The following is a 27923-nucleotide window of genomic DNA, read 5'->3' as shown; positions in this document are numbered from 1 at the left end:
TTGTAAACTTGGTTTATGACGTTTTGTAACAGGATATCTTGACAGTAGCATGAGGACATTTAACGAGGCAAGAACATTCCCCACTGACCAACCAGATGGTTTGAGGGAACAGGATGCTGTGCTCAGTTTAATCTTCTGCTGAACTGACCATTAGGCAGAAAATCCTCTGGGTAAATGCCTCTCACTGAATCCACTTCTCATCCTGTTCACCTGCCTGCTTTGCAGTGCAGAGTAAAGTGGGCCTTCCTTGACTCTCTTCAGGGACCAACGTGCTTGAGGCCATCATGAGGACATTCATTCTTTTTTTTTTTTTTTCTTGAGAGAGTCTCGCTCTGTCGCGGAGGCTGGAATGCAGTGGTGTGATCTCAGCTCCCCACTGCAACCTGTGCCTCCCAAGTTCAAGTGATTCTCCTGCCTCAGCCTCCTGAGTAGCTGGGATTACAGGCACGTATCACCAGGCCCAGCTAATTTTTCTATTTTTTGTAGAAATAGGGTTTCACCATGTTGGCCATGCTGGTGTCGAACTCCTGACTTCAAGTGATCCACCTGCCTCAGCCTCCCAAAGTGCTGGTATTACAGGTGTGAGCCAATGTGCCTGGCAGAGGGCTTTCATTCTTGATGGACTGCTCCATAGCCTCAGAGACAGTCGGACTGGTTTCTTCAACCAGAGCGGAGCAGACAGGCAATTTCTGTATCCACCAGGACAAATATTAGACCAACTCTTCAATGTACAGAGAGCATCACATTTCTTATAGGCTAGAATATCTGTTGGTCCAAAATATAAATAAATAGTATTGTAGCCAGCCACAGTGGCTCACACCTATAATTCCAGAGCTTTGTGGGGCTGAGGCAGGAGGTTCATTTGAGGTCAAGAGTTCGAGACCAGCCTGGGCAACATAGCAAGACACCCCCCTTCCGCCACCTGCCATCTCGGCAAAAATTAAAATAATTAGCTGGGCACAGTAGTGTGGGCCTGTAGTCCCAACTACTTGGGAAGCTGATTTGGGTGGATCGCTTGAGCCCAGGAATTTGAGGCTGCAGTGGGCTATGACTGCATCACTCTACTCCAGCTAGACCTTGTCTCAAAAAAAAAAAAAAAAAAAGTGTTGCAATTGACATTACTTTATCATTTGAAAAGAGGGACAGACAAGAAAGGTATTTGGCACTTACCAAGCAATTACCCAGAATCCTCATCCCATCCTACACCCACCCTTCCCCTAAAAATGTATGTATATGTTTTTATGCCATAAAAAATACATCTGTTTGGCTCTGGAACCAGATTGCTTGGGTTCAATTACCTGATCTAGCATTTGCTCCTGATGACTCAGTGCAGAAAAGCTCTGTAACTCAGTTTCCCCAGCTGTAAAATGGGGAATGGCGCCTTTACTGGGCTGCCATGAGGGTAAAGGAGGTAACATATATGTATAAAGAATTCAGAACAATTCATGATACATAGTAAGCTCTATATATTTGAGCTTATTATTACTGTCAGTATGATTATCATCATCTTGCTGTTTCCAATGGGTACGCTTTGTACATTCTCTTTCTTAAAGATCTTTAAATCCTTGGTATTCTCTCCACCACCACAGAGAGCAGTGTCCTTGTAGTTTAAATTTTCAAAGACTTCATGGATCCAATAAGCATGACATTAACTAAGGGACAGTTTTCTTTCAGTGGATTGGAATCTAAAATGGCTTTTTTATTGTTATTATTGCCCAGGCTGGTCTCGAACTCCTGACTTCAAGTGATCCCCCCACCTCACCCTCCCAAAGTGTGCTGAGATTACAGGCATGAGCCACCATGCCCGGCCCTCATTCTCTTCTTTTATAAGGACACCAGTCATTGCATCTGCCCCCTCACCAGCAGCCCCCAATCCAGGATGACTCATCGTTACTTCATTACATCTAGAAAGACCCTATTTCCAAATAAGGTCATATTCCTGGGTACTGAGGATTAAGATTTCAAATTTTTTCCCTGACTCAATATTTTTTTAAGTCAGGGCCTCACCCTGTCACCCAGGCTGGAGTACAGTTATGTGATTATAGCTCACTGCAGCCTCAAACTCTTGGGCTCAAGGGATCCCCTGACCTCAGTCTTCCAAGTGGCTGAGACTACAGGTGCACACCATCATGCCCGACTAATTTTTTTGTTTTTTGTGTGTGTTTTTTTTGTACAGGTTAGGTCTCACTCTGTTGACCAGGCTGGTCTGACCTCAAGCGATTCTCTTGTCTTGGCCTCCCAAGGCAGTGGGATTACAGGCGTTATCCCATGCCTGACCCTCTTTCTACATCATAATCATTGTATCATTAGCCTGAGCTGCCCATATTCCTTATTCTGCCCATCCCTGACCAATCTCCTCCTTTAACATAACTTCCATCTCGATATGATGGGGCCTGCTGGGCACTGCAAACAGCCTAAGGAAAGTGGAAACTTTACTTAACCTTAAATTCTATTACAAAGTCCACATGGAACGTAATTTATATTTGAACTATAAAATTTTCTGTAAGTTGAAACATGACCTATAAAGGTCTCTACACCCCGAAGCAACGTTTTAGAAAGAAATCAATTGGTCCTTTTCTGCAGAAACCATTAACCATAGAAGAGATAAAGGAAAAACTTCAATGTACTGATTGAATTTCCATGCCCATAGCTTAACTTCTAAAAGGCAACCATTCCATACTGTTAAACTGACTTAGGTTGCTATTACTGTTATTAAAGAGACCCTCAAAGCCAGAAGTTGAATCTTGACTGTAGTTCTTGCACGTACACGCACACTCTTGCAACTGAAACCACTCAGATTGTCCTAATGCTGCTCCCCATAGCAACACCACCTGGAATTTTACGTTTGTTTTTAAGCATCCGTCGTAATCTTCACTTGCTCCTGAACACACCGCACCTGTGAGAGCCACGTGACATTAAAAAAATCCCTTCAGTGAGGCCGGGCATGGTGGCTCACACCTGTAATCCCAGCCCTTTGGGAGGCCAAGGCAGGTGGATCATGATGTCAAGAGATTGAGACCATCCTGGCCAACATGGCAAAACCCTGTCTCTACTAAAAATACAAAAATTAGCTGGGCGTTGTGACGCTTGCCTGTAGTCCCAGCTACTCGAGAGGCTGAGGCAGGAGAATCCCTTGAGCCCGGGAGGCAGAGGTTGCAGTGAGCTGAGATCCTGCCACTGCACTCCAGCCTGGCAACAGAGGGAGACTGTCTGAAACAAAAAAATCCCTTCAGTGCCTTGATCCTTCCAGATTCAGATCCAAGAGAGATGACATTTGTCCATCACCAGAGACTGCACACCAAGATAAAGATTTCTTCTGGCCAGGCGCGGTGGGTCATGCCTGTAATCCCAGCACTTTGGGAGGCAGAGGCAGGTGGATAACCTGAGGTCAGGAATTTGAGACCAGCCTGGCCAACGTGTTCAAACCCTGTCTCTACTAAAAATACAGAAGTGGCCCGGCAGGGTGGCTCACGCCTGTAATCCCAGCTACTCAGGAGGCTGAGGCAGGAGAATCGCTTGAACCTGGGAGGTGGAGGTTGCAGTGAGCCGAGATCGCACTGAGCCGAGATCGCACCATTGCACTCCAGCCTGGGCAACAAGAGAGCAAAATTCTGTCTCCAAAAAAAAAGAAAAAAAGATTTCTTCTGTGTGCATGGCTCAGCTTTGTGGTCCGCCAGCGTCCTTCCTCAATCTGCTTCCAATCTATGGACTCAAGAAAGACTGAACCAACCTAGATTAATTAATATTTTAGTATAACATAATACAGTGTTACTTACTATGGCATTGACCGTATATGCCCTTTTGCTCCTTGGAGGAAAGACAATTAATAGCTATTATGTGAGTTAATAAAATAAGCCCAGGATTTATGAGTATAACTAACCTGTTCCCATTGGTTTTCCTTGTCTCCTGCAGGCAGAGAGCTGATCAAAACAGCAAAAGCAAAGCAGTGCCCCTGGCCCAGTTCTGAAGCCAACCTTCCTTAATCACCCAGACCCATCCCTGGTTAGGACTTGCTGTGGATTCTCAGGTGACTCCATCTCAGGATACAGGGACTGAGAGGGTGTATGCAACATCTCAGAGCCAGAAACCGTTGATTCTGTCTAAAAACACAGCAATAACCATATCCCATCCTCTTGATTTAAATGAAAGGGTATGGGAGAATAAAAGATGAACCTTTTTTTCTTCGTCAGATCTTGCGCTCATTTGGTTCTGGTGGGGAACAACAGCTATAAGAGAACAACTGTATTCAATTAGAATTAATTCCTCTCTCTTATTCTCACAGCTGAGCAGGGTTCAAGTGCCTCTCATCTGAAAGAGGTAATAAGATTTTATCTGTCTCCTCAGCTACCTTTTGCAAGTATACTTAACAAATTAGCTCTCGGGACTCTTCCAAATGGAGTTTTATGAGGAATTTGCTAAGGTAAAAGTTTTAGACTTTGAACACAGTTCAGATTTCAGGGGCAGTACTGAAATCTGAACTGTGTTGCTAACTGCCCTGCCTTTCAACTCAAGACACAATAACTTTGAACTAAAATAATTATATTTTTGTTGTTTTCCACTCTGTCCCCACGTCTATATCACCACCACCCCCAATCCCACCCCGCACGAGCTAACTCCTCCTTCCTGTCCCTGCAAGATCAAAACTCCTCCTGCAAGCCCCGCTAGCTCTGTCTGCTCACCTTCGTGGCAGATATCGCTATCGCACTTTTATCCTCATTTGTGTGATAAGTACTTCAATGTCCACTTCTTCCACGAGCCCCTGAGCCCCTGGAGGGCCTGGACCACACCCAGTTTTTCGCACCGTTACATCTCCCTTGTCAGGCACATGGTAGGCACTTAATAAGTATTTGATGAACGAATGGCTTGTTTGGTGATAGTCCAAAGGCTGGGGGACAGAGGGAAAGCTCCCTCGTTTCGGGCCCCAGACGGGTGGCGCTGACGTAGAAGAGGCTAGGTTAAGGCCTCCAGGACCGAAGCGCGCACCCGTAAGGCCCCTGCTAAAAAGACCTTCCTGAAGGCGGAGGAACTGCGAGTGCCTACGTTAGCCCAAGGCCTGACCCGTCGATCCCAGGGACCCTCACCCTAACTGGCCCCGCCTCCCGGGCCCCAAACCCGGACTCGGCTCCGACCGAAGCTCCGGATCCTGGGGCCCGACCCTGGCCCCGCGTCAGCAGACCGTGGGCTCGCTCCTGGGCCTGCCTCAAACCCTCCGCAGGTAACGCCTCCCGAAATTGAGCCACATTCCGATCCCCTCCTCAAACCCCTCCCCGTTTCCCTGGATCCTGGACCCCTCGCTCCCTCTCAGCCCCGCCCCAAGCCCAGCTAGGTCTCGGCCCCTGAGCCCAGCCCCGACCGGCCTCCCAGTCCCTGGGTCCCTCCCGACACCGGCCCCTCCCTAAGCTCCGCCTCCCAGGGCCCGCCTCCTGAGCGCAGCCCAGCCCTGACTCTGCACCGCCTCCCGGACCCTGGGCCCCTCCCCACGTGGGCCCGTCCTAAGCTTCACCTCCCAGAGTCCGCGCACCGCCTGGCCATGTGCTACGACATAGTCAACGCCCCGCCCCGGCCCCGCCTCCTGAGCCCTTCTCTGGGTCTGGCCTTAGCCCCGCCCTAAGACCTGTCTCCTGGGCTGTGCTCTGAGTCCCGCCTCCTGAACCCAATGGCGTTTATCCCCGCCCTAATGCCCGCCTCCAGGACTCTTATCCTGCCCCCACGCAAGGCACCGCCTCCAGGACGCCACCAACCTGGACGCTTCCGAAGCCCAGCTTCCAGGATCGCCCTATCCTGGCCCCGCCCCAGGATCCGCCAACCTGGTCTACCCAGGACCTGCCCCAACGACGCTTATCCTGGCCCTACCACAGGCCTCGCCCTCAGGACGTTCATCCTGGCCCCACCCCAGGCCCCGCCCTCCTAACGCTCATCTTGGCCCCGCCCTAGAGTCCCCCCGCCCAGGACGCACCTCCTGACCCTACCCCCCAGGCCTCGCCCCCTTTCTGCCCCCGCGCACTGCCCTGGGCCCGCCCCCTCTTCAGTCCAGGCCCGGCTTCCTCCAGGTCTCCCGGCAACGCTGCGGCCCCGCCCACGTCATGGCGCCCGAGGAGAACGCGGGTACCGAACTCTTGCTGCAGGGTTTCGATCGCCGCTTCCTGGCGGCGCGCACACTGCGCTCCTTCCCCTGGCAGGTGGGCGGCGGGGCGAGCGGAGAGGCCCGCGGGGCTCGCGGGAGTCCAGGGGCAGACGGGATGGGTCTCCGTGCTGAAACCCCCAGCGCTCCGGCCACGTGAGTTCCTGGGCTCTCCCCGGTCAGGGCCGCCAGACCCGGTTCCCATCCCTGGGGCCTGGCCAGAGTTGCTCGCACCCCTTCTGCCCCGCGAGCTGGCGGCGGAAGCTGGGGATGTCTCCACCGCCTTGGGGGGCAGAAGCGCGCTCGGTGTGGGGTACAGTTCACGATCATTTTCACGACTTTTTAAAGGCAGTAATCGTTCTGGTCACTGGGACACAGCTGCGCTCGCCCATTCTAAAAAGTCAGTGCCCTCAGGCCCGCGGGTAACCACCTCCTCCCGAGCGCGGTGACCAGGTCACAGGCTGTCCCTTGTGCCTCAGTGTTCTCATCTGTATGTCGAGCACTGCACAGAATTGGCTCATGCGCTGAGGCTTTCACGCCTGTGATGGAAGAGACAGAGAAGGGGGTGGCCTCTCCTCTCCCTGGGGACCTGCCATTCTCAGCACAGGCGCATGGCAGGCAGCAGCCTCCCTTCTGCCAGCAGAGGGGCCTAATGCACCCGGCCCCATTTGTTATTCATGTGCGGTGAGCTCACAGGGATGAGTCAGTTTGGATATATATTCCTCCCTGGGTCTGCCCCATTTTATGGGGTGTTGCTTAATCATTTGCGTTATTCCATTGACATAAAATATTTAGCACTCAGGGATCATTTCTGGTCAGGAGAAATTTGTGCATTTTTAACCCAAAATAGAAACCTTCATAAAAGCATCATAGGTCTCCATTCAATATTGACTATAGTTGTTCACATGCCCACACTGAATGCTAACTTGGGCTCACCCTCAACACCCACGAGGTGGGTACTATTATTATCACTCACATTTGACCAGAGGGATTGTTTGATTAGGGTGAAGTAGTTGAGAGTTCAGACCCAGGAGACAGCCAGCCTGCTTCGAATCCTGGCCCAACCCCTAGCCCTGTGTGACCTTGGGCAAGTGACTGCATCTCTCTGTGCTATTGTTTTCTTATTAATAAAATGGGGGATATAATGATACCTACCTCTTAGGGTTGTTGTCAGCGTTGAGTACAAAAGCCTGTGGATCAGTGCCCGGCTAATGGTAAATGCATGTCGGTGTTAGCTAGTGTTTTATTCAGTCTCAAAATGTTTAATAAATGCCTTCCATGAGCCAGGCACCATGGATCAGCAGTACCCATGATAGATGAGGCTCTGCTTGCATGGGAGAGCCAGAGAATAAACAAATAAATGAATAAACAAGAAAACACCAGATGAGAGTGGCTTTAAAGCCAATAAAACAGGGAAATGGTGAATGGAGCAACTGGGGAGAAAAGTCACCAAAGTCAGGGAATCAGGGAAGCCTTCCCCAAAGAGGTGGCATTTGAACTGGGGCCTGAGTGGTGAAGCAGCCAGCCATGGGAAGGGTTTGGGGAACAGGATATGCAAAGGCCCTGTGGTGGAAACAAGCCAGCTGTGGTTGAGGAACAACAGCAAGGCAGCCAGTGTGGCTGGAGTGGAGTGAGCAGGGTGGGCCAGGGGTGAGGGAGAACAGGCCAGAGAGAGGGATTAGCACCAGGTCTTGTAGGGCCTTTTATGGCATAGAAGGAGCTCTGAAGCAATGAAGTGCCTTGCCGTGTGTCACATGCCAGCCGAGACAGTCTGCCTAACTCAGGAGCCAAAGCTCGCTGCTGGGCTTGAGGCCCCTGTAAGAGGACAATGTAACCCAGGCTGGTATGGGCACATTCTGCATTTCCACTTAAACTCAGATGGCAAGCCCATCAAACCCTGGTGCCATGGCTGCCCTGGTAATTCCTGGCTGATCAGTGCAACCAGGGAGCTGGCCCATGACCTGGGTGGCAGCTGAGTAGCCAGGACTCATGCGGCCAAGAGTCAGCCTTCTTCCTGTGACTCATCCAGGTGCACCCTGCGATATCTGAAGGTCAGGCTTTCAGCCGCTGTGGCTTCCACTTCCAACTGGCTCCACGTCCCCAGGGAGGGATAACATAGAGCTTTGCCAACACATTCTATTGCGTGTTTTAATGTTCCTGTGAATGCGCCCTTGAGATTTCTCTCTCTCCCATCCACACTGAGCTTAGAAGCAAAGTTAAAAGACTCATCAGATTCTGAGCTGCTGCGGGATATTTTGCAGAAGGTAAGAATCCCAGAGTCCCTGGGACTCATGACTCTGCCTCCTGAATCTCTCCGGAAGACCTGAGAGAAGAACCACAGATGTGCTTGTACCCTTTAAAAACAGCCCTCTTCAAAGAACAAAACCATTGAGTCAGCACTGCAGGTGGGTGTCAGCACCTCCGACAGCTCCTGCGCTTTCATTTTCTATCTAAGACTTAGACAAAGACATCAGAATATACAAAAATCTGCAAGAGGGGGGAAATCTAGGGAATGTTTTTTAAACCATCCTCAGCAAAAACAGAGATGACAGGTGCAAAACAGCTTCTAGCATTTGGTAGATGCTCAGAGACTTTCTTTTTTGCATTCATGAGGCCTGTCCTGCCCACTCCTGTCTCTTCTAGACCTAAATGGGCCCTTGCTTTGCCCACGGTGGGGTTTGGACTCAAGTGCATCTGCATGCAGGTGAGAGCCAGGATCACCACCCAGCCCAGCCACAGCCTGACCTTGGCCTTGAGGGCCAAGTGCAGATCACCCTGCATCCTGGGTCTTCACCTTCGAAGGGCCATGAGCCCTTCTGAAAAGACAAAGCAATAGACTCCCTCCCAGAAAGAAGTGCACCAGAAGAATACATTTTCCATACAAACTCAGGGGAGGCAGACATCCTCCACCCCCACCCACCCAGCCCATCCTAGGAGCCCCGGTGAACAATTCCTGTGCTAGAGGTGAACCAAGATTATCCACGTGGAAAAGATGCAGCCACAGCAGGGAAGACTTTCGGGGCAATACAGTAGGTCAGGGCTTCGAGCATGGAGATACCTGAAGTTGTCTTGCACCTTGCTCTGAGTTTCACCCTGAGCCTCACTCTGGTAGGTGGTGAAGCATGAGATGTAGGGAGAGCTGCTTTAAAACCCAGCACAAGGCTGGGTGCACTGGCTCACACCTGTAATCCCAGGTCTTTGGGAGGCTGAGGTGGACGGATCACCTAAGGTCAGTAGTTCAAGACCAGCCTAGCCAACATGGCAAAAACCCATCTCTACTAAAAATAAAAAAATTAGCTGGGCGTGGTGGTGCACGCCTATAGTCCCAGCTACTCAGGAGGCTGAGGCAGGAGAATCACTGGAACCCAGGAAGCGGGGGCTGCAGTGAGCCAAGATCGGGCCACTGCACTCCAGCCTGGGCAACAGAGCGAGACTGTGTCACAAAAAATGAAAAATCAGCACCAGCATGAAGAGCCTGTGTATGGCGTGGGGTACTTTGCTGCCCTTGGGCAGAATCTGCATCCCTCCCAGCCAGCAGGCGCTGCGGACCGTCTCCTCCCTCTCCCTCCAGGCTCCTGTTTTCCCACTGTCCCCACTCCTGCTGCACCAGTCCCTCTGCCCTCCTTTCCAAGTGCCAGCCCGTGGCCACCTCAGAGCTTGCACAGGCTGTTCCCACTGCCTGGAACTTGCTCATCCTGCACTTGCCTTCTCTCGGCTTTAGCTGGAGTCACCCTGAGCGTCCCCTCCCCTCCATCCTGTCCCCAGGGACACACGATCCAAGAGAGCAGTCGCTGAGTGCGCCTTCCCGCCTCTTCCATAAAGCCAGAGAGTTGGCGACTGTCCTTACTGCAAACCCTGGTTCACACTGGCTCCCCTGGGAGGGAGGTGGTTTGGGCCCACATGCCCTGTGTTCCTGCTCAGAATGGGCATTAGAAATGCTGCCATAGCCTGTGCCACTGCAGTGGAAGCATTTTTAAGAAACGGCTTATATCTTAAGACGAACTTCAGATGCATGGGGCCAGAACGCTGTGTCCATCTGCATCTTTGCCGAGGGATCGGGTAGCCTGGAGTTTGCCCTCTGCTGTGTTGGCTTGAAGCTCATAGGAGACTTAAGACGGGCTCTCGAGCAACCAACGTTCTGTCCTTTGCTGTAGACTGTGAAGCATCCTGTGTGTGTGAAGCACCCACCGTCAGTCACGTGTGCCCGGTGCTTTCTCTCAGAACTCATCAAGAAGGTCAGTTATGGGCAGTGTCCGCCCAGTAGCTGGACAGCATACCCACCGGCTTGCTGCAGACCCCGTCCTTCCCAGGCCCTGGGCCTGCTTTGCAAACCCCAGCATGGCAGAGGCCTCCCCAGGCAACTGGCTGCAGCCACATGTGACCCATGGGAGACAGTGCAGGGTGGGAAGAAGGGGAGGCCAGCGTCTCTCCCTCACTCTGCCTCCTGGGGTTTCCACAGCAGCTGCTTCTCTGGGGCCCCATCTCCTAGCATATGAATTCTCATTCCTACCAGACTGGTCCAGCCCACAGCACTGGAACCCTCACTCACACCCTCTGTCCTGCCCGCCGAAGAGTTTGGAGTTTCCTGCTCTTGTTCGTCTCTTGGTTGCCCCACGGGCCCCTGTTGGAAGATTTAGCTCTTGCCATACCTTTGGAACTAGTTCCTCTGGTGAATTCTCTGCATTGATCCTGCTGGAATGAGCTCTTTCCTGACTGATATAGGATGGATTTTATTTTTTACTTGTTTATTTACTTTTTTGAGACAGTCTCACTGTGGTGCCCAGGCTGGATTACCGTGGCACAATCTCGGCTCCCTGAAATCTCTGCCTCCTGGGTTCAAGCAACTCTCATGCCTAGCCTTCTAAGAAGCTGGGACTGCAGGCACATGCCACCATGCCTGGCTAATTTTTGTATTTTTAGTAGTGACAGAGTTTCACCATGTTGGCCAGGCTGGTCTCGAACTCCTGACCTCAGGTGATCCGCCTGCCTCGGCCTCCCAAAGTGCTGGGATTACAGGCATGAGCCACTGCACCTGGCCTAGGATGGATTTTAAAGACGGGCCCAAACATGCAGGGTTTGACATGAGGATGTCGAGAAGCCATTCCTTAGTAGGCAGTAGCAGACCTGCTGAGTGAAAGGGCCACACTTTTAGCAAATAAACAATCCCCTGCTTCTCCAATACCTGCTTTCTCCCTAGTCCTCCCCAAAAGGGTGCATCTGTGGTCACCAGCCAGTCTGCCCTGTGCCACCATGAGAGGGCAGCAGTTACCCAGTGTACCCTGCTGCTGCCTTGTGAATCCTAGGACGGGGCCAGCTGTGGAGAAGCAGCCTGCTGACAGCCACAGACTGCAGCATGGGCCGCCCTCACAGTTCTGCCTGGGCTCACTTAAAAGCACCTTTTGTTTTCCTCCTCTCTGTGTTTGATCCAAACACAGAGCTCTCTGTCATGGTCATGTGGCAGCTCTCACGGAATCCTTGTCTCCTGCCCTAGACTACACCTAACCCTACCCTCTCAACACCTCTTGTTGAAGGCCCTCCCGTCCAGGTTTCCCTACCAAGTGGAATTATTTTTTTTTTTAGAGACAAGATCTCTTTTGCCCAGGCTGTCCTCGAACTCCTGGGCTCAAGCAGTCCTCCCATGTCAGCCTCTAGAGCAGCTGGAACTATTCGACACACACCACCATGCCCAACGAAATGAATATTTTATATATCAGCTGGCCGGTATTACACCATTCCATCCCAAATCTCCCTTCCAAACTTGGTGAAAATCATCTGGCCATTTTTACAGATTAGAACAAAAGCAAACAAGCTCTCACTCTGTCTACCCCCAGCATGAGGCTGTCCACACGGAGCCTTTGGATGAGCTGTACAAGGCGCTGGCAGAGACTCTGATGGCCAAGGAGTCCACCCAGGGCCACCGGAGCTATTTGCTGGTATGAGAAGGGCACCCTCCTCCCCCTCACAACCCTGATACCCTTCCTGCACAGAAAAAGTGAAAATGTGGGTGTGGGTTCAAATCCTGACTCACCCATTCTGCAGTCTTAGGCATGAGGTCCGTTAACCTTCTTTAGCCTCAGTTTCCCTGTGTGTAAATCAAGCACTTCAACAACAACAGCATGTCTCGTGGAGTTGTTGGGCATTTGTCCAATAGGTGACACACACTACCTGCTTCACAAGGACCTGGTGCCCAATCCTCAAAGAATATTTGACAGGGCTGGACATGGTGGCTCACGCCTGTAATCCCAGCACTATGGGAGGCCAAGGCGGGTGGATCTGAGGTCAGGAGTTCGAGACCAGCCTGGCCAATATGGTGAAACCCTGTCTCTACTAAAAATACAAAAATTAGGCCAGGCATGGTGGCTCATTCCTGTAATCCCAGCACTTTGGGAGGCTGAGGCAAGGGGATCACCTGAGGTCAGGAGTTAGAGACCAGCTTGGCCAACATGGTGAAACTCCATCTTTACCAAAAATACAAAAATTAGCGGGGTGTGGTAGTGGGCGCCTGTAATCCCAGCTACTCGGCAGGCTGAGGCAGGAGAATCTCTTGAACCCGGGAGGTGGAGGTTGTAGTGAGCCGAGATCGCGCTATTGCACTCCGGCCTCGGCAACGAGAGCGAATCTGTGTCTCAAAAAAAAGTACAAAAATTAGCCGGACATGGTGGCACACACCTGTAGTCACAGCTACTTGGGCAGGTGAGGCAGGAGAATTGCTTGAACCCAGGAGGCAGAGGTTGCAGTGAGCCAAGATCGTGCCACTGACTCCAGCCTGGGGGACAGAGCTCAAAAAAAAAAAAAAATAAGATAAAACATAGATACAGAAAACCACAAAGGAAAAACATAGCATATTGAATCATCACAAGGCAGCCACCCCTTCATAGCCACACCTGGCCCCTGGCCACCACTGACCTGTGCTCCATCACCAGAATTCCATTGTCTCAGGAATGTTCGATGAATGGAATCCTGTGTGGCCTGAGATGAGTGTCTTTCATGCCACGTGACACCCTTGAGGCCCGTGAAAGCTGTTGGTATGTCAACAGTTAGCTGCTTCTCATTGCTGAGTGGCGATTGGTCCTGTCATGGTTTATTCAGCCATGTGGTGGATGGCTACTTGTCTTCTAAGCCACTTACCTTCTGATCGCTGGACTGACTCTCTCGCCCTCTCTTGGTGCAGCCCTCGGGAGGCTCGGTCACACTCTCTGAGAGCACAGCCATCATCTCCCACGGTACCACAGGCCTGGTCACATGGGACGCCACCTTGCAGAATGGGCCATCGAGAACCCGGCAGCCTTCACTAACAGGTGACCTCGGGGCACAGGGCAGGGCACCGAGGCAGGCTTACCCTGGTGCAGTCGAAGACACGGTCCCCTTTCCTCCCGCCAGGACTGTCCTTGAACTTGGCAGTGGTGCCGGCCTCACAGGCCTTGCCATCTGCAAGATGTGCCACCCCTGGGCATACATCTTCAGCGACCCTCACAGCCGGGTCCTCGAGCAGCTCCGAGGGAATGTACTTCTCAATGGCCTCTCATTAGAGGCAGACATCACTGCCAACTTAGACAGCCCCAGGGTGACAGTGGCCCAGCTGGACTAGGACGTAGCGATGGTCCATCAGCTCTCTGCCTTCCAGCCAGATATTGTCATTGCAGCAGGTAATGCCCAGCCCCGGGCATCCTGTGCAGGTGGTGTCCTTGCAGCTCTACCCAGCTCTTGGCTCTGGGAAAAGGGAACAATGGACGCTGTCGGGCATGGACATGATGGGGCTTCCAGAAGAGTTACTCTGGGCCTCCAGGGTGACATCAAAGGACAGGGGTGCCTCTTAAGGTGACCTTCAAGCCACAGCCCTCTTGGAGACAGGCATACTCCCGTTACAGTCGTCGGCACATAGCTCTGTCCCAGAGCCATGCCCTGTGTCCTTCAGAGACCACAGGAGGAAAACAACCACTTCAGGGACGAGGACAGGGCCCTTGAGAGAAGGTGGTGTTTGGCTGGGTCACCAAAAACCCCTCGCCCCTGCCAGCACACTCAGTCCCCTCTCTGGTGGAGCAGAGCTCTGCCTGTGGTCCTGGGTCCCAGCCCTGAAAACCACAGGTCCAGCGGTGGCCAGGGACACAGGCCCACCCCTGCAAGCCAGCAGACCAATCGGCAGACACCTGAAACACGAAGTTCACGGCAGGGTCAGGCTTTCTGTCATTCAAAGCCCTCTAGATAGGCCGAGAACCAGAGCTGGTTTTTTAAGGAACACCAGTGAGTCTGGAGATTTTTTTCTTTTGCTTCGGTCTTTTGCAGCTTTCTCTACTAAGGGTTCTCCTTTTTCACCCAAGTAATTGCCTTTCCATCTAATGGCCCAAATAGTCAAATGGCATCTAATAGTCTCATAGGACCGCTGCCTCTCTGGCCTTGCCCTGCTCCTGAGGTCAGCATGAACTGGAACTTTCCACTTGTCCCTTTCAGTAACCTGAAGCTTTCACCGTAGACATGCTGTATTGCCCAGAAGCCATCGTGTCGCTGGTCGGGGTCCTGTGGAGGCTGGCTGCCTGCCAGGAGCACAAGCGGACTCCTGAGGTCTACATGGCCTTTACCGTCCACAACCCAGAGACGTGCCAGCTGTTCACCACCAAGCTAGCTGAGCCCCCACGCCCACCCGGGCCTGCATGGTCCCTGAGCTGTCCCTGCAGGACTCCAGTGGAAGTGAAAGAACTGGGCGCCGGGGAAAAGCTAGGATGTCCCACACTCCCACACCATGCAGGGAACTCGGGCACAGGCCGTTGAGCAGGGTGGGCTCGGGGTGTGGGGGGCTTGCGGCAGGAGGAGGGCAGCTCAGCACAGGGAGGGAGGGTCTGAGCCCAGCAGCCCTACTATGTGCTTCAGAGCACAGTTCCCTAAGCCCTTGGGCCTCGGTTTCCTCATCTATAAAATGGAGGTGGCGGGAGGGGCAGTCGGGGTCAGGGCTGGACACAGCTGTGGCCTGCAAGATGCTGGAGCACAGGCTGTACAGGCGGATCCACCATGCCACTGTCCTGAGCACCCAGTTGATGGAAGACGAGCAGGGTGACTATAGAGAAGGGAAACTGGCCCCGTAGTGGGCCAGCCACTGTCCTCAGACCTGACATTTGTCAGTCCCCAGCACCTGTGAGGGTGGGCTGTCATTGTCCCATCACACCGACAAAGACACTGGGACACACAGAGGCCAAGCGACCCCCGAGCTCCCGCAGACTGCAGCCCAGCCACCTGGCTCTCGTGCCTCCACACTACACCCAAGCCCCCCATTGCCACCAGCCTCTGCCCCAGCTCCCCCTGAGCACAGCCCCTCCTGGCAGCCATGTGCACAGATGCACCCGCAGCAGCCTCTGCCTGCACACAGAGACACAGACGACCCAGTGCCTGCCCACGTGGGGCAGCCCGTTAACTACAGAGTCAACAAACAAGCCAGCATACGAAGGCATACTGGGTTCCACGACAGAGTCCCGCACACGCACAACCTCGCACAGGAGGCTGGCCGGGCGCGGGGCTCAGGCCTGTCATCCCAGCACTTTAGGAGGCTAAGGCAGGAGGACTACTTGACCCCAGGTGTTCAAGACCAACCTGGGCCACATAGTGGGACCCCGTCTTCACAAAACATACAGAAACTAGCCAGATGTGGTTGCACACGCCTGTAGTCCCAGCTACTTGGGAGGCTGAGGTGGGAGGATGGCTTGAGCCCACAAGGTGGAGGCTGCAGTGAGCCCTGATCTCACCACTGCACTCCAGCGTGGGCAACAGAGCAAGACCCTGTCTCAAAAAAGCAAACAAAAAAAAGGAAGTCTTTCTTCAGATACTTACGTGAAAAAACACCTGCAATATCTTTTAAGTGAAAAAAACAGTGCCAAGCAGCACACATAGTATAAGCCCCCACCAACCTTTTTTTTTTTTTTTTTTTTTTTTTTTGAGACAGAGTGTGGCTGTGCCCGGCCACTTTCTAAGCTTTGTGAAGAGCGAGTTGACTGAGCAGCCAGGTAGATATGGGTTCAGATCTCTGCTTCTGTCCTGCTGTGCCAAGTGCTGGGGCAGACGCAGGCAGAGAGTGGACAGCGGCATGGTTCCTGCTGCTAGCCATTTCTATGCAAAACCAGATGTCTGGTCCCATCCTGGAGGCCAATTCTAGGTACGTGGGTGGGCCTGGGAACCTGTGAAACAAGTAAACTGACTTAGACACCCCCCACCCCACCAGGCCTGTCCTAGCAGCCCCACACAAAACACTCATGTCCTGTCCCCATACACCGCCATCCTTAAACACATGCTTTGTTTCCAGGCCGGGCCGGGATCAGATGGGAAGCGGAAGCTCATCATGACCAGAAACTGTTACCCTACGGAGAGCACTTGGAGATGGCAATGCTGAACCTCACACTGTAGGACTCACACACGACTCTAACGGGATTGTGAGAATCAAGTCACTCTCGTGGGAAGAATTTTTATATGGGAAAGCGGCTAAAACTTTCATTGGACTGGAATGTTTGGAGATTGTTAAATTCCAAATCAGGAACCACAAACTGCCCTCTAATAAGACATCAGCTATCTAAGCGTGTGGGTGCCGCCTTTCTGCCAGTAGTTCCGGTTCTTAAGAAAATCACCATAAATCAGACATGAAAATTCTGGCTCCAAAAATAGCATTTTCTTCGTGCAAATAAAAACGTGTGTATCACGTATGACGTTCCCCCAACGTGGACACACTTGGTTCCTCACAAAGCCAAGCCCGCTGCAGCTGCCACATCCCTGGACACACTCCGTTCCTCACAAAGCCAAGCCCGCTGCAGCTGCCACATCCCAGGGCTTATGGTGCAGCAGGTGCTTTTTTCAAGACAGGAATCAAAGTGTTAGGAACACGGCAGAAAGGTGACACCTGGAGACCAAATGCAGGATGAGGAGTACTGCAGAGGTCACAGGGAAGTCATAGAACAGTAATATGCTAGCAGGGGCATGGGGTGTGAACAGAAGAAGACAGGAAGCCTTTCGGAGACTCCAAAGAAGAAATCAGGGCCAATCACAGCTTCCCGGGTCATTCACCAGGTGGCACCACTGCCGTCATTTCAGCTTCTGGCCACTGGGAGGCGCTGCTCGAAAGGGTTTGCCCTGAGACTCCAAGAAGAAGCTGCGGGAAGGACAGCAGGGGCTCTGGGGTTTTAGCCTCTGGCCCAGGAGTTATGTGTCCATAACCAAAGGGAGCAGAGTCTGCACCCAGCTCTCATCCCATCAGAGCTGCTGCGACTCCTGCAGGTTCTTCCGGAACTGGTTTAGCTTGCCTGCAGGATCAGGAAAGTTTGAGAAAAGCATCTGCAAAATGCTAAAGAGCAGAGCTTACCTCATTGCCTGTCCCCACCCCATCCCAGGTCACCACCTGGATGACCCCAGCTCCCCGACCCAACAACAACCCCTCCCAAGTCCCTAATTCCCTCACTTGGACTTGAGACCCTTCACACCCCAGCAGCGCTCCGCCTCCAACTTGACATCATGCTTTCTGGAAACTTCCCCGTATGTCCCACTTTCCCACACTTGGTGCCCTGGAGCACCTTCCGGCCTCTACATGCTGTACGTTCCCCTGTGAGCACCCTCCTCTCGGCCTCTGGCCAACACAGTCCCACCCATCTGTGGGTAACAAGGGGGTGTGGGTGTTCTTTGCAGCCTTGCTAAACTGTCTGAATCAAGGATCACAAACTACAGCCTGCAGGCCAAATCCAGCCCACAGCCTGTGTTTGTAAATAAAGCTTTATTGGAACAAAGCCACACCCCTTAATCTACAGATGATCTGTGGCTACTTTCACACCACAACAGAGTACCATGGTTCTGACAGAGACTGGGGGACCCAGTCTAAATGACTTCTGATCTGGACCTTTACTGAAAATCCTCCCAATCATTCTGTTGACAAGAATGGTGTATTACTTTTTGCAATAAGAAACAAGTAACCTTTGCAGAATTTCACCCATCTTTCAAGGCTGATCCCAGAAGTTCCCTCTGCCCACGCACCTACCTGATCCTGATCACTTCCTAAACTGCAGCCCAGCCCACCCGGCTCCAGCATCATTTGTGGAGTGTCAGCTCCAGAAATCCAGAGAGCAGGTGGGGTTGTGTCCTAATTTTCCCGAGCCTACTGTACCAAAATGGGACAGCAGAGTAGGAAGCCTCTGTGACTTCTGCTCCCTCCCTAGCTTTTCCACCAGGACCCCCATGGTCCCACCCTGGCTGTGTGAAGCAGGGATCAGGGAGCGTGGCTCGATGTCAGTCTCCAGAACCCTGCCCACCCTGGTGTGGTGGCAGACATGGCTACCTGCAGCTGAGCTGCCAGTTCCTCTGAGTCCTCAAAGACCAGGCTGTTTTCTTCATGTTTCAGCAGCTCATGTAAACTGCAGAGAGAACCAAGAGAGGCTGAGAGCAGCCTGGAGAAGACACCAGACCCCTGGGGTGCCCTGCTGGGCTCCCACCCACCCCACGCTCAAGCCAGGCTGGGGGTTGGAACAGGGGGTGTGGTTTCTGGGAGCTGGTTCTTAGATTTGGCATCTGAAGGGTATAAAGGCCTGGGGGGGTGCACATCAAAATGACCAAACTGATTTGAGGAGGGAGCCTTAAGGAAGGTTTGTACCTTCTGTGCTGAATGCTCTTCAAGTACTGAAGAATTATTTTTGCATGTTTTTCTTAATTCCATGGCCATGGAACAAGTAATGGCAACCCCCTGGGGACTGGTTCAGCACATAAAAGATGACTTTTCTAGGACACCAGATTTGATCCCGACATTCCCTGAGCTCAGCTCACACGAGGGGCTCGCATCCCTGAATCCCATCCAGGGGCCGGCTCCTGAGCAGGGGCCAAGGGCTCAACTTGTGCTGAGGCTACTGCTTCTAGAATCTCCTCTAACGCCACCCTTCCAAACACCCGTCTATGCTGGGTGGAGTGAGGCCACAGCATGACACTCATTTAACTGATTCAAACCCACCATATGAGCTTGGCCAAAAGGGACATGGTGGGAGAGAAAGAAAGAAAGAAAACCATGTAAGCCTGCAGGCAATTCCCGCCAATTCTACTCTAGGAGCAAAAGCCCTGAGTGGAGTTCTTGTATTTAAGGTGCTTTTTTTTTTTTTTCATATTGGGTTGGTGCAAAAGTAATTGCCATTTTTAATGGCAAAAACCATGATTACTTTTGTACCAACCTAAATATAACATGAGCTCTAAATGGAAGCAACTACTTCAGTGAGGCTCAGCCCAGCCACATAACCGCAGGGCTCCTCCTCATGGCCTCCAGTGTGTGCTGGACTGACCGAGGGGCAGGGCCTCACTGTGGGCAGCTCACTCTGCACTGCTTCCCCCTCAGCGGTGGATCTGTGAAGCTATCCCCAGAAAGATTCGGGTTCTGCTCCTACCACTTGAAGTTCACGGCACACGCAGGCAAACAGCACCTGAACATGTCCACCACCTTCATGGGCAGGTCCAGGCCACTGGAGGATGTGTCCAGACAGACACCCAGGTCCACCAACCCTGCTAGGCAAGAGGGGTGGGTCAGAGCACTGGTCTCTGCCCTGAGAACACAAATCCTCCCAGCACAGTGAGGCAACATCCCCCGAGGGGAGTGAAAATTGGATAAGGCCCCCGACAGCCCCAACTACAAGTGGCTTAAACTGGCCAAGCAGCCACACGGCCTGGCTGGGACATCTGAAAATGTAAGTTGACACTTTTTCTACGTAACCACAATTTTTTTTGTTGTTGTTGTTGTTTTGTTTTGAGACAGAGTCTCACTCTGTCTCACTCACCCAGGCTGGAATGCAGTGGCACAATCTCAGCTCCCTGCAACCTCCACCTCCCAGGTTCACCTCCCGCCTGTAATCCCAGCATTTTGGGAGGACAAGGCGGGTGGATCACCAGAGGTCAGGAGTTCAAGACCAGCCTGGCCATCATGGTGAAACCCCATCTCTACTAAAAAAAAAATACAAAATTAGCGAAGCTAATTCGTGGCAGGTGCCTGTAATCCCAGCTACTCAGGAGGCTGAGGCAGGAGAATCGCTTGAACCCGGGAAGGCAGAGGTTGCAGTGAGCCAAGATCGTGCCATTACACTCCAGCCTGGGCTACAAGAGCGAAACTCCATCTCAAAATAATAATAATAATAATAATAATAATAATAAACCACAGCACACCCACCACAAACCAGCTGTCAGTGTGAAAATAAAGCCAAATAGCTTAACATTTCTAAAGACTAGCTGGGGCCAGGCATGATGGGTCACGCCTGGAATCCCAGCACTTAGGGAGGCCAAGGCGAGAGGATCACTTGAGGTCAGGAGTTCAAGACCAGCCTGGCCAACATGGTGAAACCCTGTCTCTACTAAAAATACAAAAATAAGCCAGTTGCTGTGGCGGGCTCCTGTAATCCTGTAATCTACTTGGGAGGCTGAGGTGGGAGAATCGCTTGAACCCAGGAGGCGGAGGTTGCATGAACTGAGATCGCGCACTCCAGCCTAGGCAACAGAGCAAGACTGTCTAAAACAAAGACTAGCTGGAGAATCCTGCCAGGAAAAGGCCCTCAGCCTCCAACTGCTCTGCTCACTCGAAGCTGGAAGATGCGGCTCTAGAGACGCATCAGGACCAAGCCACGACTCCCCACTTGGAGAAATCAACGGGGAAAGAGATGGAGGCAAAGGAGAACCATCGCACTGGGAGAGGCGACGCTGTTTGACACATCATCCCTGTACCTCCCAAAGCCACTGCCCTCCCACACCTAGGCAACAGTGGCCCCAACCCCAGGCCCAGCCCTCCTGCAGGAAGGAAGAGGACTGAATGGAGGGCGGGGCAGACTGAAAGGACGTGGCCTCCTCAAACCCCTTGGTAAAGGGCCTCTGGGGCCACCTGGCAGGGAGGGGCTGGCACACCAGGAAGTAGCCTCCTCCCGGGAGTTCAGCCAGAGCCCAGGTTCTGTCCTCAAGTGGCCTCCAGAGCCACCTTTTCAGAAAAAGTACATCCTGCCCACCCCTGCTCCCCCTGCTTAAGGCCCCGCCTCCTCCCTGAGCCTCCTGCTGGCCTCTCACCTAGAAGCGGGGGTAGTCCTCGGCCCTCCAGCCAGGGGGTGCAGACCTGGATGTGCTGGAAATGCTTCTGGTGGATGAGGCGGCTGTAATACTCCCTCAGAGGCCCTTTGCCTTCACAGAGAGGAGCAGACACTGCCATGAACCCGTCTCTGTCCCTGCCACATGGCCCCAGGCCCAAGACACTCCCCCTAGGAGGGATCCTTTTCCCAGAAGCTCCACCCCTCAGCAGCTCCAGTCAGGCACCATCTGGGCCCTTCCAGAAGCAACCCAGGAGCCCCGAGACCTGCAGGGATGTGTGCACCCTGACCCCTGATGCATAGCCCTGCACCTGCAGCCAGCTGGCCTCGAGCTGCAAACACGGCGGGGTAAGCACTGGCCTGGCACCCAACCGCCCACTGGGTGGACCCAGCATTCTGTCTGTGTTGTGCGCAGGGGACACTAGGACTCCCCCTGCCCTGGCACAGCCCCCAGAGCACATGGCGCAGGTTCCAAGCTGCCCCTGACCTGCCACAGCCCCCAGAGCACATGGTGCGGGTTCCAAGCCGCGCCTGCCCTGACACAGCCTCCAGAGCACATGGCGCAGGTTCCAAACCACTCCTAGGAGCCTAGAGGCCAGATGAGGGAGGAGAGCAGGACCAGCAGCTGGCCCAGACCCCGCCTCTTCCCACACCGCTTCCGCTTTTCCCCCTCCTCACTGACTCACCTTGAAAGGGCTCAGCAGCAGTAACTGTGGGACAGGGGCACTTAAGTTTGAAAAATTAAAAGAGGCTTGGTTAAGGCACCAATGACATGGCCAGGCACAGTGGCTCATATCAATAATTCCAGCTTATTGGGAGGCCAAGGCGTGTGGATCACCTGAGGTCAGGAGTTCAAGACCAGCCTGGCCAACATGGTGAAACCCTGTTTCTACTAAAAATACAAAAATAAGCTGGGTGTGGTGGGCACTTGTAGTCCCAGCTACTTGGGAGGCTGAGGCATGAGAATTGCTTGAATGTGAGACACGGAGGTTGCAGTGAGCTGAGATCACACCACTGCACCCCAGCCTGGGTGACAGAGACTTTGTCTCAAAAAAAAAAAAAAAAAAAAAAAAGACACCAATGACGAAACAAGAAAAAAAAAAGATGCTTGGAAACTACTGAAAAATTAGAAAGCTTGGTATGTACAGATTCACATCTGGCCTCCCTGCCCTGCTGTGAAACCCTCTGAGCTTCAGTTTCCCACATGTAAAGCAGTATAAGACCCTATGGCAGAGAGCTGCAGTGAGGATTAAGGAGACAAGATCGTGGGAAGCACAGGGTAAAGGCGGCGTGCCCCTCCCTGGACTCCAATGCCTGGAGTTGCAAGACGAGCTGAAAAAGGAGCCAGGCACTGAAGGACAAAGCGGTGTTGACTTTCTTCATCTGTGTTTCCCAGTGCGGTCCAATTCACGGTGGTTTCCAAGCGCCTCCTGGAGGAGAAAACACATGAGAGTGTGGTCAGGGTTCTCTGCTGACAGACCTACCATGGGGAAGAAAGAGAAGCTCTGAAGATGGATCATGGCCGTGACTGCATGTCAAGGAGAATCTCCTTGATGACACTGAGGCCTACGTCAAGATAGAGTAAATATGGTCCAATTAAAAGGTGTCTATTTTACCACATTTTTTAAAACAAAACAAAACAAAACAAAAAAACAAAAAAGATGGAAAAGAAGACGGGGTACAGGCACCAGTGTTACATGTCTGACGGGGAACATCTATTCTTCAAAGCTTGCAGCTGTACAAGTAGGTTTTAGAATGTCTGTCAGCAGTGGACATGATCTTAGAGTGGGCTGTGCAGATAGACCTTTCCAGGTCATGTAATTGGATTAAGTTAATTGTAATTAACGTGCATGTAACTGATTAGGTTAGGGTACGTTCCACGTCAGGTGACCAGAGGCAGTATAAAAGGCAGCCTGGAAAGCAGAGGTCCCTCTCCGCCCCTTCCTCCGTCTTCCTGGATGCTGCATCGCTTCCAGCGGGGCTGCTCCAGCACCTGCCCATCTCAGCACCAGCCGGGGAAAGAAAGTAGACGTGTAATTTCAGGTTAGTTTCACTGAACAGTTGTTTGTTTCATGCAATCCCTGAGGGGTGGGGGGGAAAAGAGACAAAGGAGGCCGAAAGAAAGCGATCACACTGGGGCTTGCTGATGGGGTAGGATGTGTTCTCGTTACTAGTAATTCTTGGAACAGAAAACGAGAAAGCATTTCTGTCTCCATGTGTGGGATAAGACCAAGGTGGGAATGCGAAAAGAAATGTACTGCAGCATGCTGAACTGGTGGGTAAATGGAAAAAGGACTTTGGAAAAAAGGGTGATTTGCCCTTCAGCCATGTAAGACATTGATACGATATGGCACTTGTTCACCATTTGTTTAGATGAATTCGTGTGGCATGCGTAAAATACCAGAAAAATAAATAAAAAGGGGCTGGAGCTAAAGCCAAAACGATAGAACAGGAAAGACCATCACCTGCTAGTGTGGTAGAGAGGAAGATAACTTCTCTCTATGAATTTGTGTTTGGAAGTTGCCTAATGAAATGGCAAGAGTAGCGATTCAAGTTGTGACAGGAGGCATCCCTTATCCCAGATTTCAAACAGACCTGCCAAAGGGTGACACACGCCATGCCCTGTGGCTTCGATCATTCTGTCCGTCAAGGGAGATAGAGTCATCGTGTCTTCTACCGGAGTGAATCGTGATAGACCTAAGTCCAGTCTCCAGAATCAGTTGTTAGTTTGGGGTTGAAAGCTCAACTCCCCATACCTAGGCACGGGCCCTGTGGCAGGCGAGGTTTACTCTTAGACTAGGTAATCATGGCAGAGGAACACACAATATCTGAGGATGCACACAGCACATTGTGTTCCACAGATTTGACCGACTGGTGGTGAGGTCTCCTCATGACCACACCGGCAAGGAGTTAGCGGGGGGCTTCCTGTGGGTGTGTGAATATCCAATGTGCTTAACCATTGACATGTGTGTGTTTGTGTGTGTTTCAGGTGACCCGACAATCAACCCCTGAAAAAGGCGGTCATAAAACCCCCAGGAGACGAAGATGATGGCACGTCGTCACCCCAAACCTGGGGCAAAGAGACTGGTGAGAGCCCAGACCCTCCAGAAGCAGCGGAGGGCCCCAGTTGGGCCAAGGGCTCCCCCGCCCGATGAAGAAGATCCCAGGGTAAGTCTAGCCCTGGATCTCTTGGGTATCGGGGTGGGGGTGGGGGCGGGGGGACGGGGTGTCACACGGTCCTCAGAGACTGGGTTGGATTCCAAAGAGTTCTGTCACCACCACCCAGGTTGCTTTTCCCATCCAAGGTGGGCGTGGCTTGGGACCTCCTCCCTGGCCCGACAGGCCCCTTGAGAGACTCTTGGGGGCAACCTCCCTTTCTACTTAGAGTCCTGTGTAGCCACGTTTGGCTGTGTTGTTGACATCGGGTTCACCATCGTGCCCCTTAGAACCTTGAGTCCTGCCTTTTAGAGTTCCTCCGTCACATGGGCTTTGGGAGGGAACATCGTATCCGAACTGTCCCAGCACTTAACGGCCCCCATGCCGGTGTCCCCTCTTTGGAATCCTTATTCAGCTCTGAATTCACAATCCGTCTCAATGTTGACGTGGGATCGGTGCCTGTGGCTTCAGCTCACTCACTGACATCACTTCCTTTCCACCCACAGCTCAAGTGCAAAAACTGTGAGGCCTTTGGCCACACGGCCAGAAGTACCAGGTGCCCCATGAAGTGCTGGAAGGCAGCCCTGGTTCCACCGAACTGTGGGGAAAAGGAAGGGAAGGAAAACCTGAAACCATGGAAGCCCCAGGTTGAAGCGAACCCGGGGCCCTTGAACAAGGATAAGGGAGAGAAGGAAGAGAGACCAAGGTGAGCAGTGGGAGTGGTTTTCACCACTCTTAGGGTACTGCCTCCTAAGGACATGGTGTCTCTGCACCTGCACACCGTGTGCCTTTCCGTCTCCGGGCCAGGGAAGGAACGCTGCAGAGAAACAGACCGGAGCTCTGTGTCCTCCGGAGTTCCACACCCAAGAGCTCCTTTGGCTCTGGGAGATTCCGGGACGGGGAGGGGCGGGGGCGCTTCGTGCAGGTTCCCCACGACAGGGGGAAAAGTGATGGAATCCAAATCACAGTCCTTAGTTGGGAAGCCTTGAGGGCCACCTGGAGGATGGGAAGGTTGGCACGTGAGGGAAGGTGCAGAGGCGGAAAGGGCACCAGATGTCCATTTCGGTATCACAAAACACGGAATGGGACTGGGCCCCAGACAGGGTTCTCCCTGTCTCCTGGGGAAAACCAGGGGGCACGGCCTGACCTTTTTCTGTTCTGCAGGCCACAAGACCCGCAGAGGAAGGCTCTCCTCCACATATTTTCCGGGAAACCTCCAGAGAAGCCGCTGCCAAATCAAAAAGGATCCACGGAATCTTCTGATTATCTGAGGGTGAGGGTCACCCTGGGCCCCTGGTCTTTTTCTCCTCTAGGTCACCCTGGTTGATTTCCTTTCAGCTTCCCGTCTGCGAGAGGGAATCGGGGAACCCCTCTTTCTTGACTTCTTGGGGTCAGGGACTCCACGATCCTTCCAGGTCAATTTGATTCCAGGCGAAGGCATCTGAAGATGCCGTATTTCCTGTTGCTTTCTTTCTGTCCAATTATGGCAAGCCTGCCAACAACACGTTCCTAGCGGCATGAGGAAATTAGTCCCTCAGAGGCCCCAAACGTGGAGAAGGCTAAACCCAGGAACATGCATATGTTCAGAGAAGACGTCCTGAGTACCCTTGAGCCACCAACCTGCCTTCGGAAGGGCATCAGTCGGTTCCACTTCATGGAAGGCTGAGTGGAGGCGCTTTGATCCAGCTAATGCCTAAGACGCAATCTTTTGAACAATGGTGTGCTTAGATCAGCTACACATAGCTCGAGAGCGCATCTTTCATGTTTCTTGTCCTGATCAGCACTCAGGTGGAGGGTCTGTCCCTACTTCCAAGGACCGCCTGTCGATACTGTACTAAGAATTTCATGGCGTGTGCACGTTGTCTTTGGATGTGGTTGATTTTCATGTTGGCTCCATGCTGAGGAACTTCTAACCTGTGTTGTTTCCTCTCTTTCAGGTTGCAAGCGGGCCAATGCCGGTCCACACAACCAGTAAGAGGCCGCGCGTGGACCCTGTCCTCTCTGATCGCTCAGCTACCGAAATGTCTGACAGGGGCTCCGTCTTAGCTTCACTGTCTCCCCTCAGAAAAGCCAGTCTGAGCTCCTCCTCAAGTCTTGGACCAAAGGAAAGACAGACAGGGGCTGCGGCCGACATCCCTCAGCCTGCAGTCAGGCACCAGGGCCGCGAGCCTCTCCTCGTGGTGAAGCCGACACACAGCAGCCCTGAGGGTGGCTGCCGAGAAGTTCCCCAGGCTGCCTCCAAAACCCACGGCCTGCTCCAGGCCATCAGCCCCCAGGCACAAGACAAACGTCCTGAGGTGACCTCACAGCCCTGCCCACCAGCCGCCACACACAGCTTGGGCCTAGGCTCCAATCTCAGCTTCGGGCCAGGAGCCAAGAGATCTGCCCAGGCTCCGATTCAGGCTTGCCTGAACTTCCCCAAGAAACCGAGACAGGGTCCCTTCCAGATCCCCGAAAGCGCCATCCAGGGAGGTGAGCTGGGGGCCCCGGAGAATCTCCGACCTCCGCCAGCCGCAACCGAACTTGGACCAAGTACGTCGCCCCAGATGGGCACGAGGACACCCGCCCAGGTGCTTAGCGGCAACCGGCAGCCTCTGCACAGCAGACCTTGCCTGCCTACTGCCCAGGCCTGCACCATGTCCCATCACCCAGCGGCCAGCCATGATGGGGCCCAGCCTCTCAGAGTGCTCTTTCGGAGACTGGAAAACGGACGCTGGAGCTCCAGCCTCCTGACGGCCCCCTCATTTCACTCTCCTGAGAAGCCGGGAGCCTTCCTCGCTCAGAGCCCTCATGTGTCAGAGAAGTCTGAGGGTCCCTGTGTTCGTGTCCCACCGAGCGTCCTCTATGAGGACCTTCAGGTTCCCTCCTCCTCAGAGGACAGCGATTCTGACCTGGAGTGAGACTGCAGGTGGCAGGGGCTCCTTGGCCTCCAGCTCCCGTGACTTGAAGGGGACTGTGGGACTGAGGAGCGCAGAGCAGAGAGCAGACTCTGTGCGGTGACTCCGAAGCTCCCCGGCTGTGGCGCTTCTGTGGATGTGGGAGCCCAGGCCAGGCAGGGAGCAGATGCAGGGACCCTGCCCCGTTGAATTCTGGTGAGGGACATTGTAGTTCGCGTGGTTCTCCGGAAACGCGCCAGGAAAAGCTTCCGTGCCAGTGATTCGTTGCCTCAGAAACTGCGTGACGCGCAGGAGTCAGACTTCCGCTGGGACGTCAATAGGAAACGGGGGAATTACTGTGTATTTGCTCTCTAGACGACTGAATAAGGAAAAAGCTAGGGAACCCTGAGAGGTGCAGCCCTTCCGCTGTGCCCCGCCCTGAGAGCAGTGTTTCGGACGCTGGGAAGCGTGCTGTGCAAAGCGCTCTCGGGGTCTTTCCTCAGCCTCGAAAACTGGGCTCTGGGATGCCTTTGTAAATAGGTGTGTTGAATTTGTTTTGAAGTGAATAAAATTCTCAAAAAGATGACATATTGTCTTTTGACTCTCATTCCGTGTTTGTGTTTAACTGATTTTCCAAGTGAAGGGGTGGCCTGCCCCTCCACACCTGTGGGTGTTTCTAGTCGGGTGGGTTGAGAGACAGAGAAAAGAAATAAGACA

The 27923-nt window shown here is 52.9% G+C and overlaps 2 protein-coding genes and 2 pseudogenes across 21 annotated transcripts in view; 3 read left to right on the top strand and 1 right to left on the bottom strand.

The window, feature by feature from the left end:
• LOC129136506 (putative glycosyltransferase ALG1L2) overlaps positions 1-27923 on the bottom strand; it is a 164484-nt gene that overhangs the window by 89299 nt on the left and 47262 nt on the right. For 13 of the 20 annotated variants that reach the window (XR_010147965.1, XR_010147963.1, XR_010147961.1 and 10 more), the window contains one exon: positions 149-22604. Coding sequence is in view for 2 of the 20 variants with exons in the window: in XM_063785446.1 (XP_063641516.1) it covers positions 18348-18492; positions 19504-19618; positions 21158-21296 (399 nt within the window). In the remaining 18 variants the exon portion in view is untranslated. Of the gene's footprint in view, positions 1-148; positions 22605-27923 lie in introns of those variants that run through there. The other 7 variants (XR_010147966.1, XR_010147972.1, XM_063785447.1 and 4 more) reach the window with 6 other exon arrangements.
• Positions 5987-16761, top strand: LOC112204104 (putative protein N-methyltransferase FAM86B1; annotated as a pseudogene).
• On the top strand, positions 10297-14887 carry LOC748466 (putative protein N-methyltransferase FAM86B2; annotated as a pseudogene).
• FAM90A1 (family with sequence similarity 90 member A1) lies at positions 20975-27853 on the top strand. The gene is made up of 6 exons (XM_024344990.3): positions 20975-21522; positions 23061-23217; positions 24164-24342; positions 24837-25036; positions 25495-25603; positions 26268-27853. Exons 3-6 carry the CDS (start codon positions 24220-24222, stop codon positions 27228-27230), a joined length of 1395 nt encoding a protein of 464 aa, XP_024200758.2. The 5' UTR covers positions 20975-21522; positions 23061-23217; positions 24164-24219; the 3' UTR covers positions 27231-27853.

The sequence above is a fragment of the Pan troglodytes genome, chromosome 10 (assembly GCF_028858775.2).
Source record: "Pan troglodytes isolate AG18354 chromosome 10, NHGRI_mPanTro3-v2.0_pri, whole genome shotgun sequence".
Classification (NCBI taxonomy): Eukaryota; Metazoa; Chordata; class Mammalia; order Primates; family Hominidae; genus Pan; species Pan troglodytes.
This window is presented reverse-complemented; position numbering and strand designations above follow the sequence as displayed.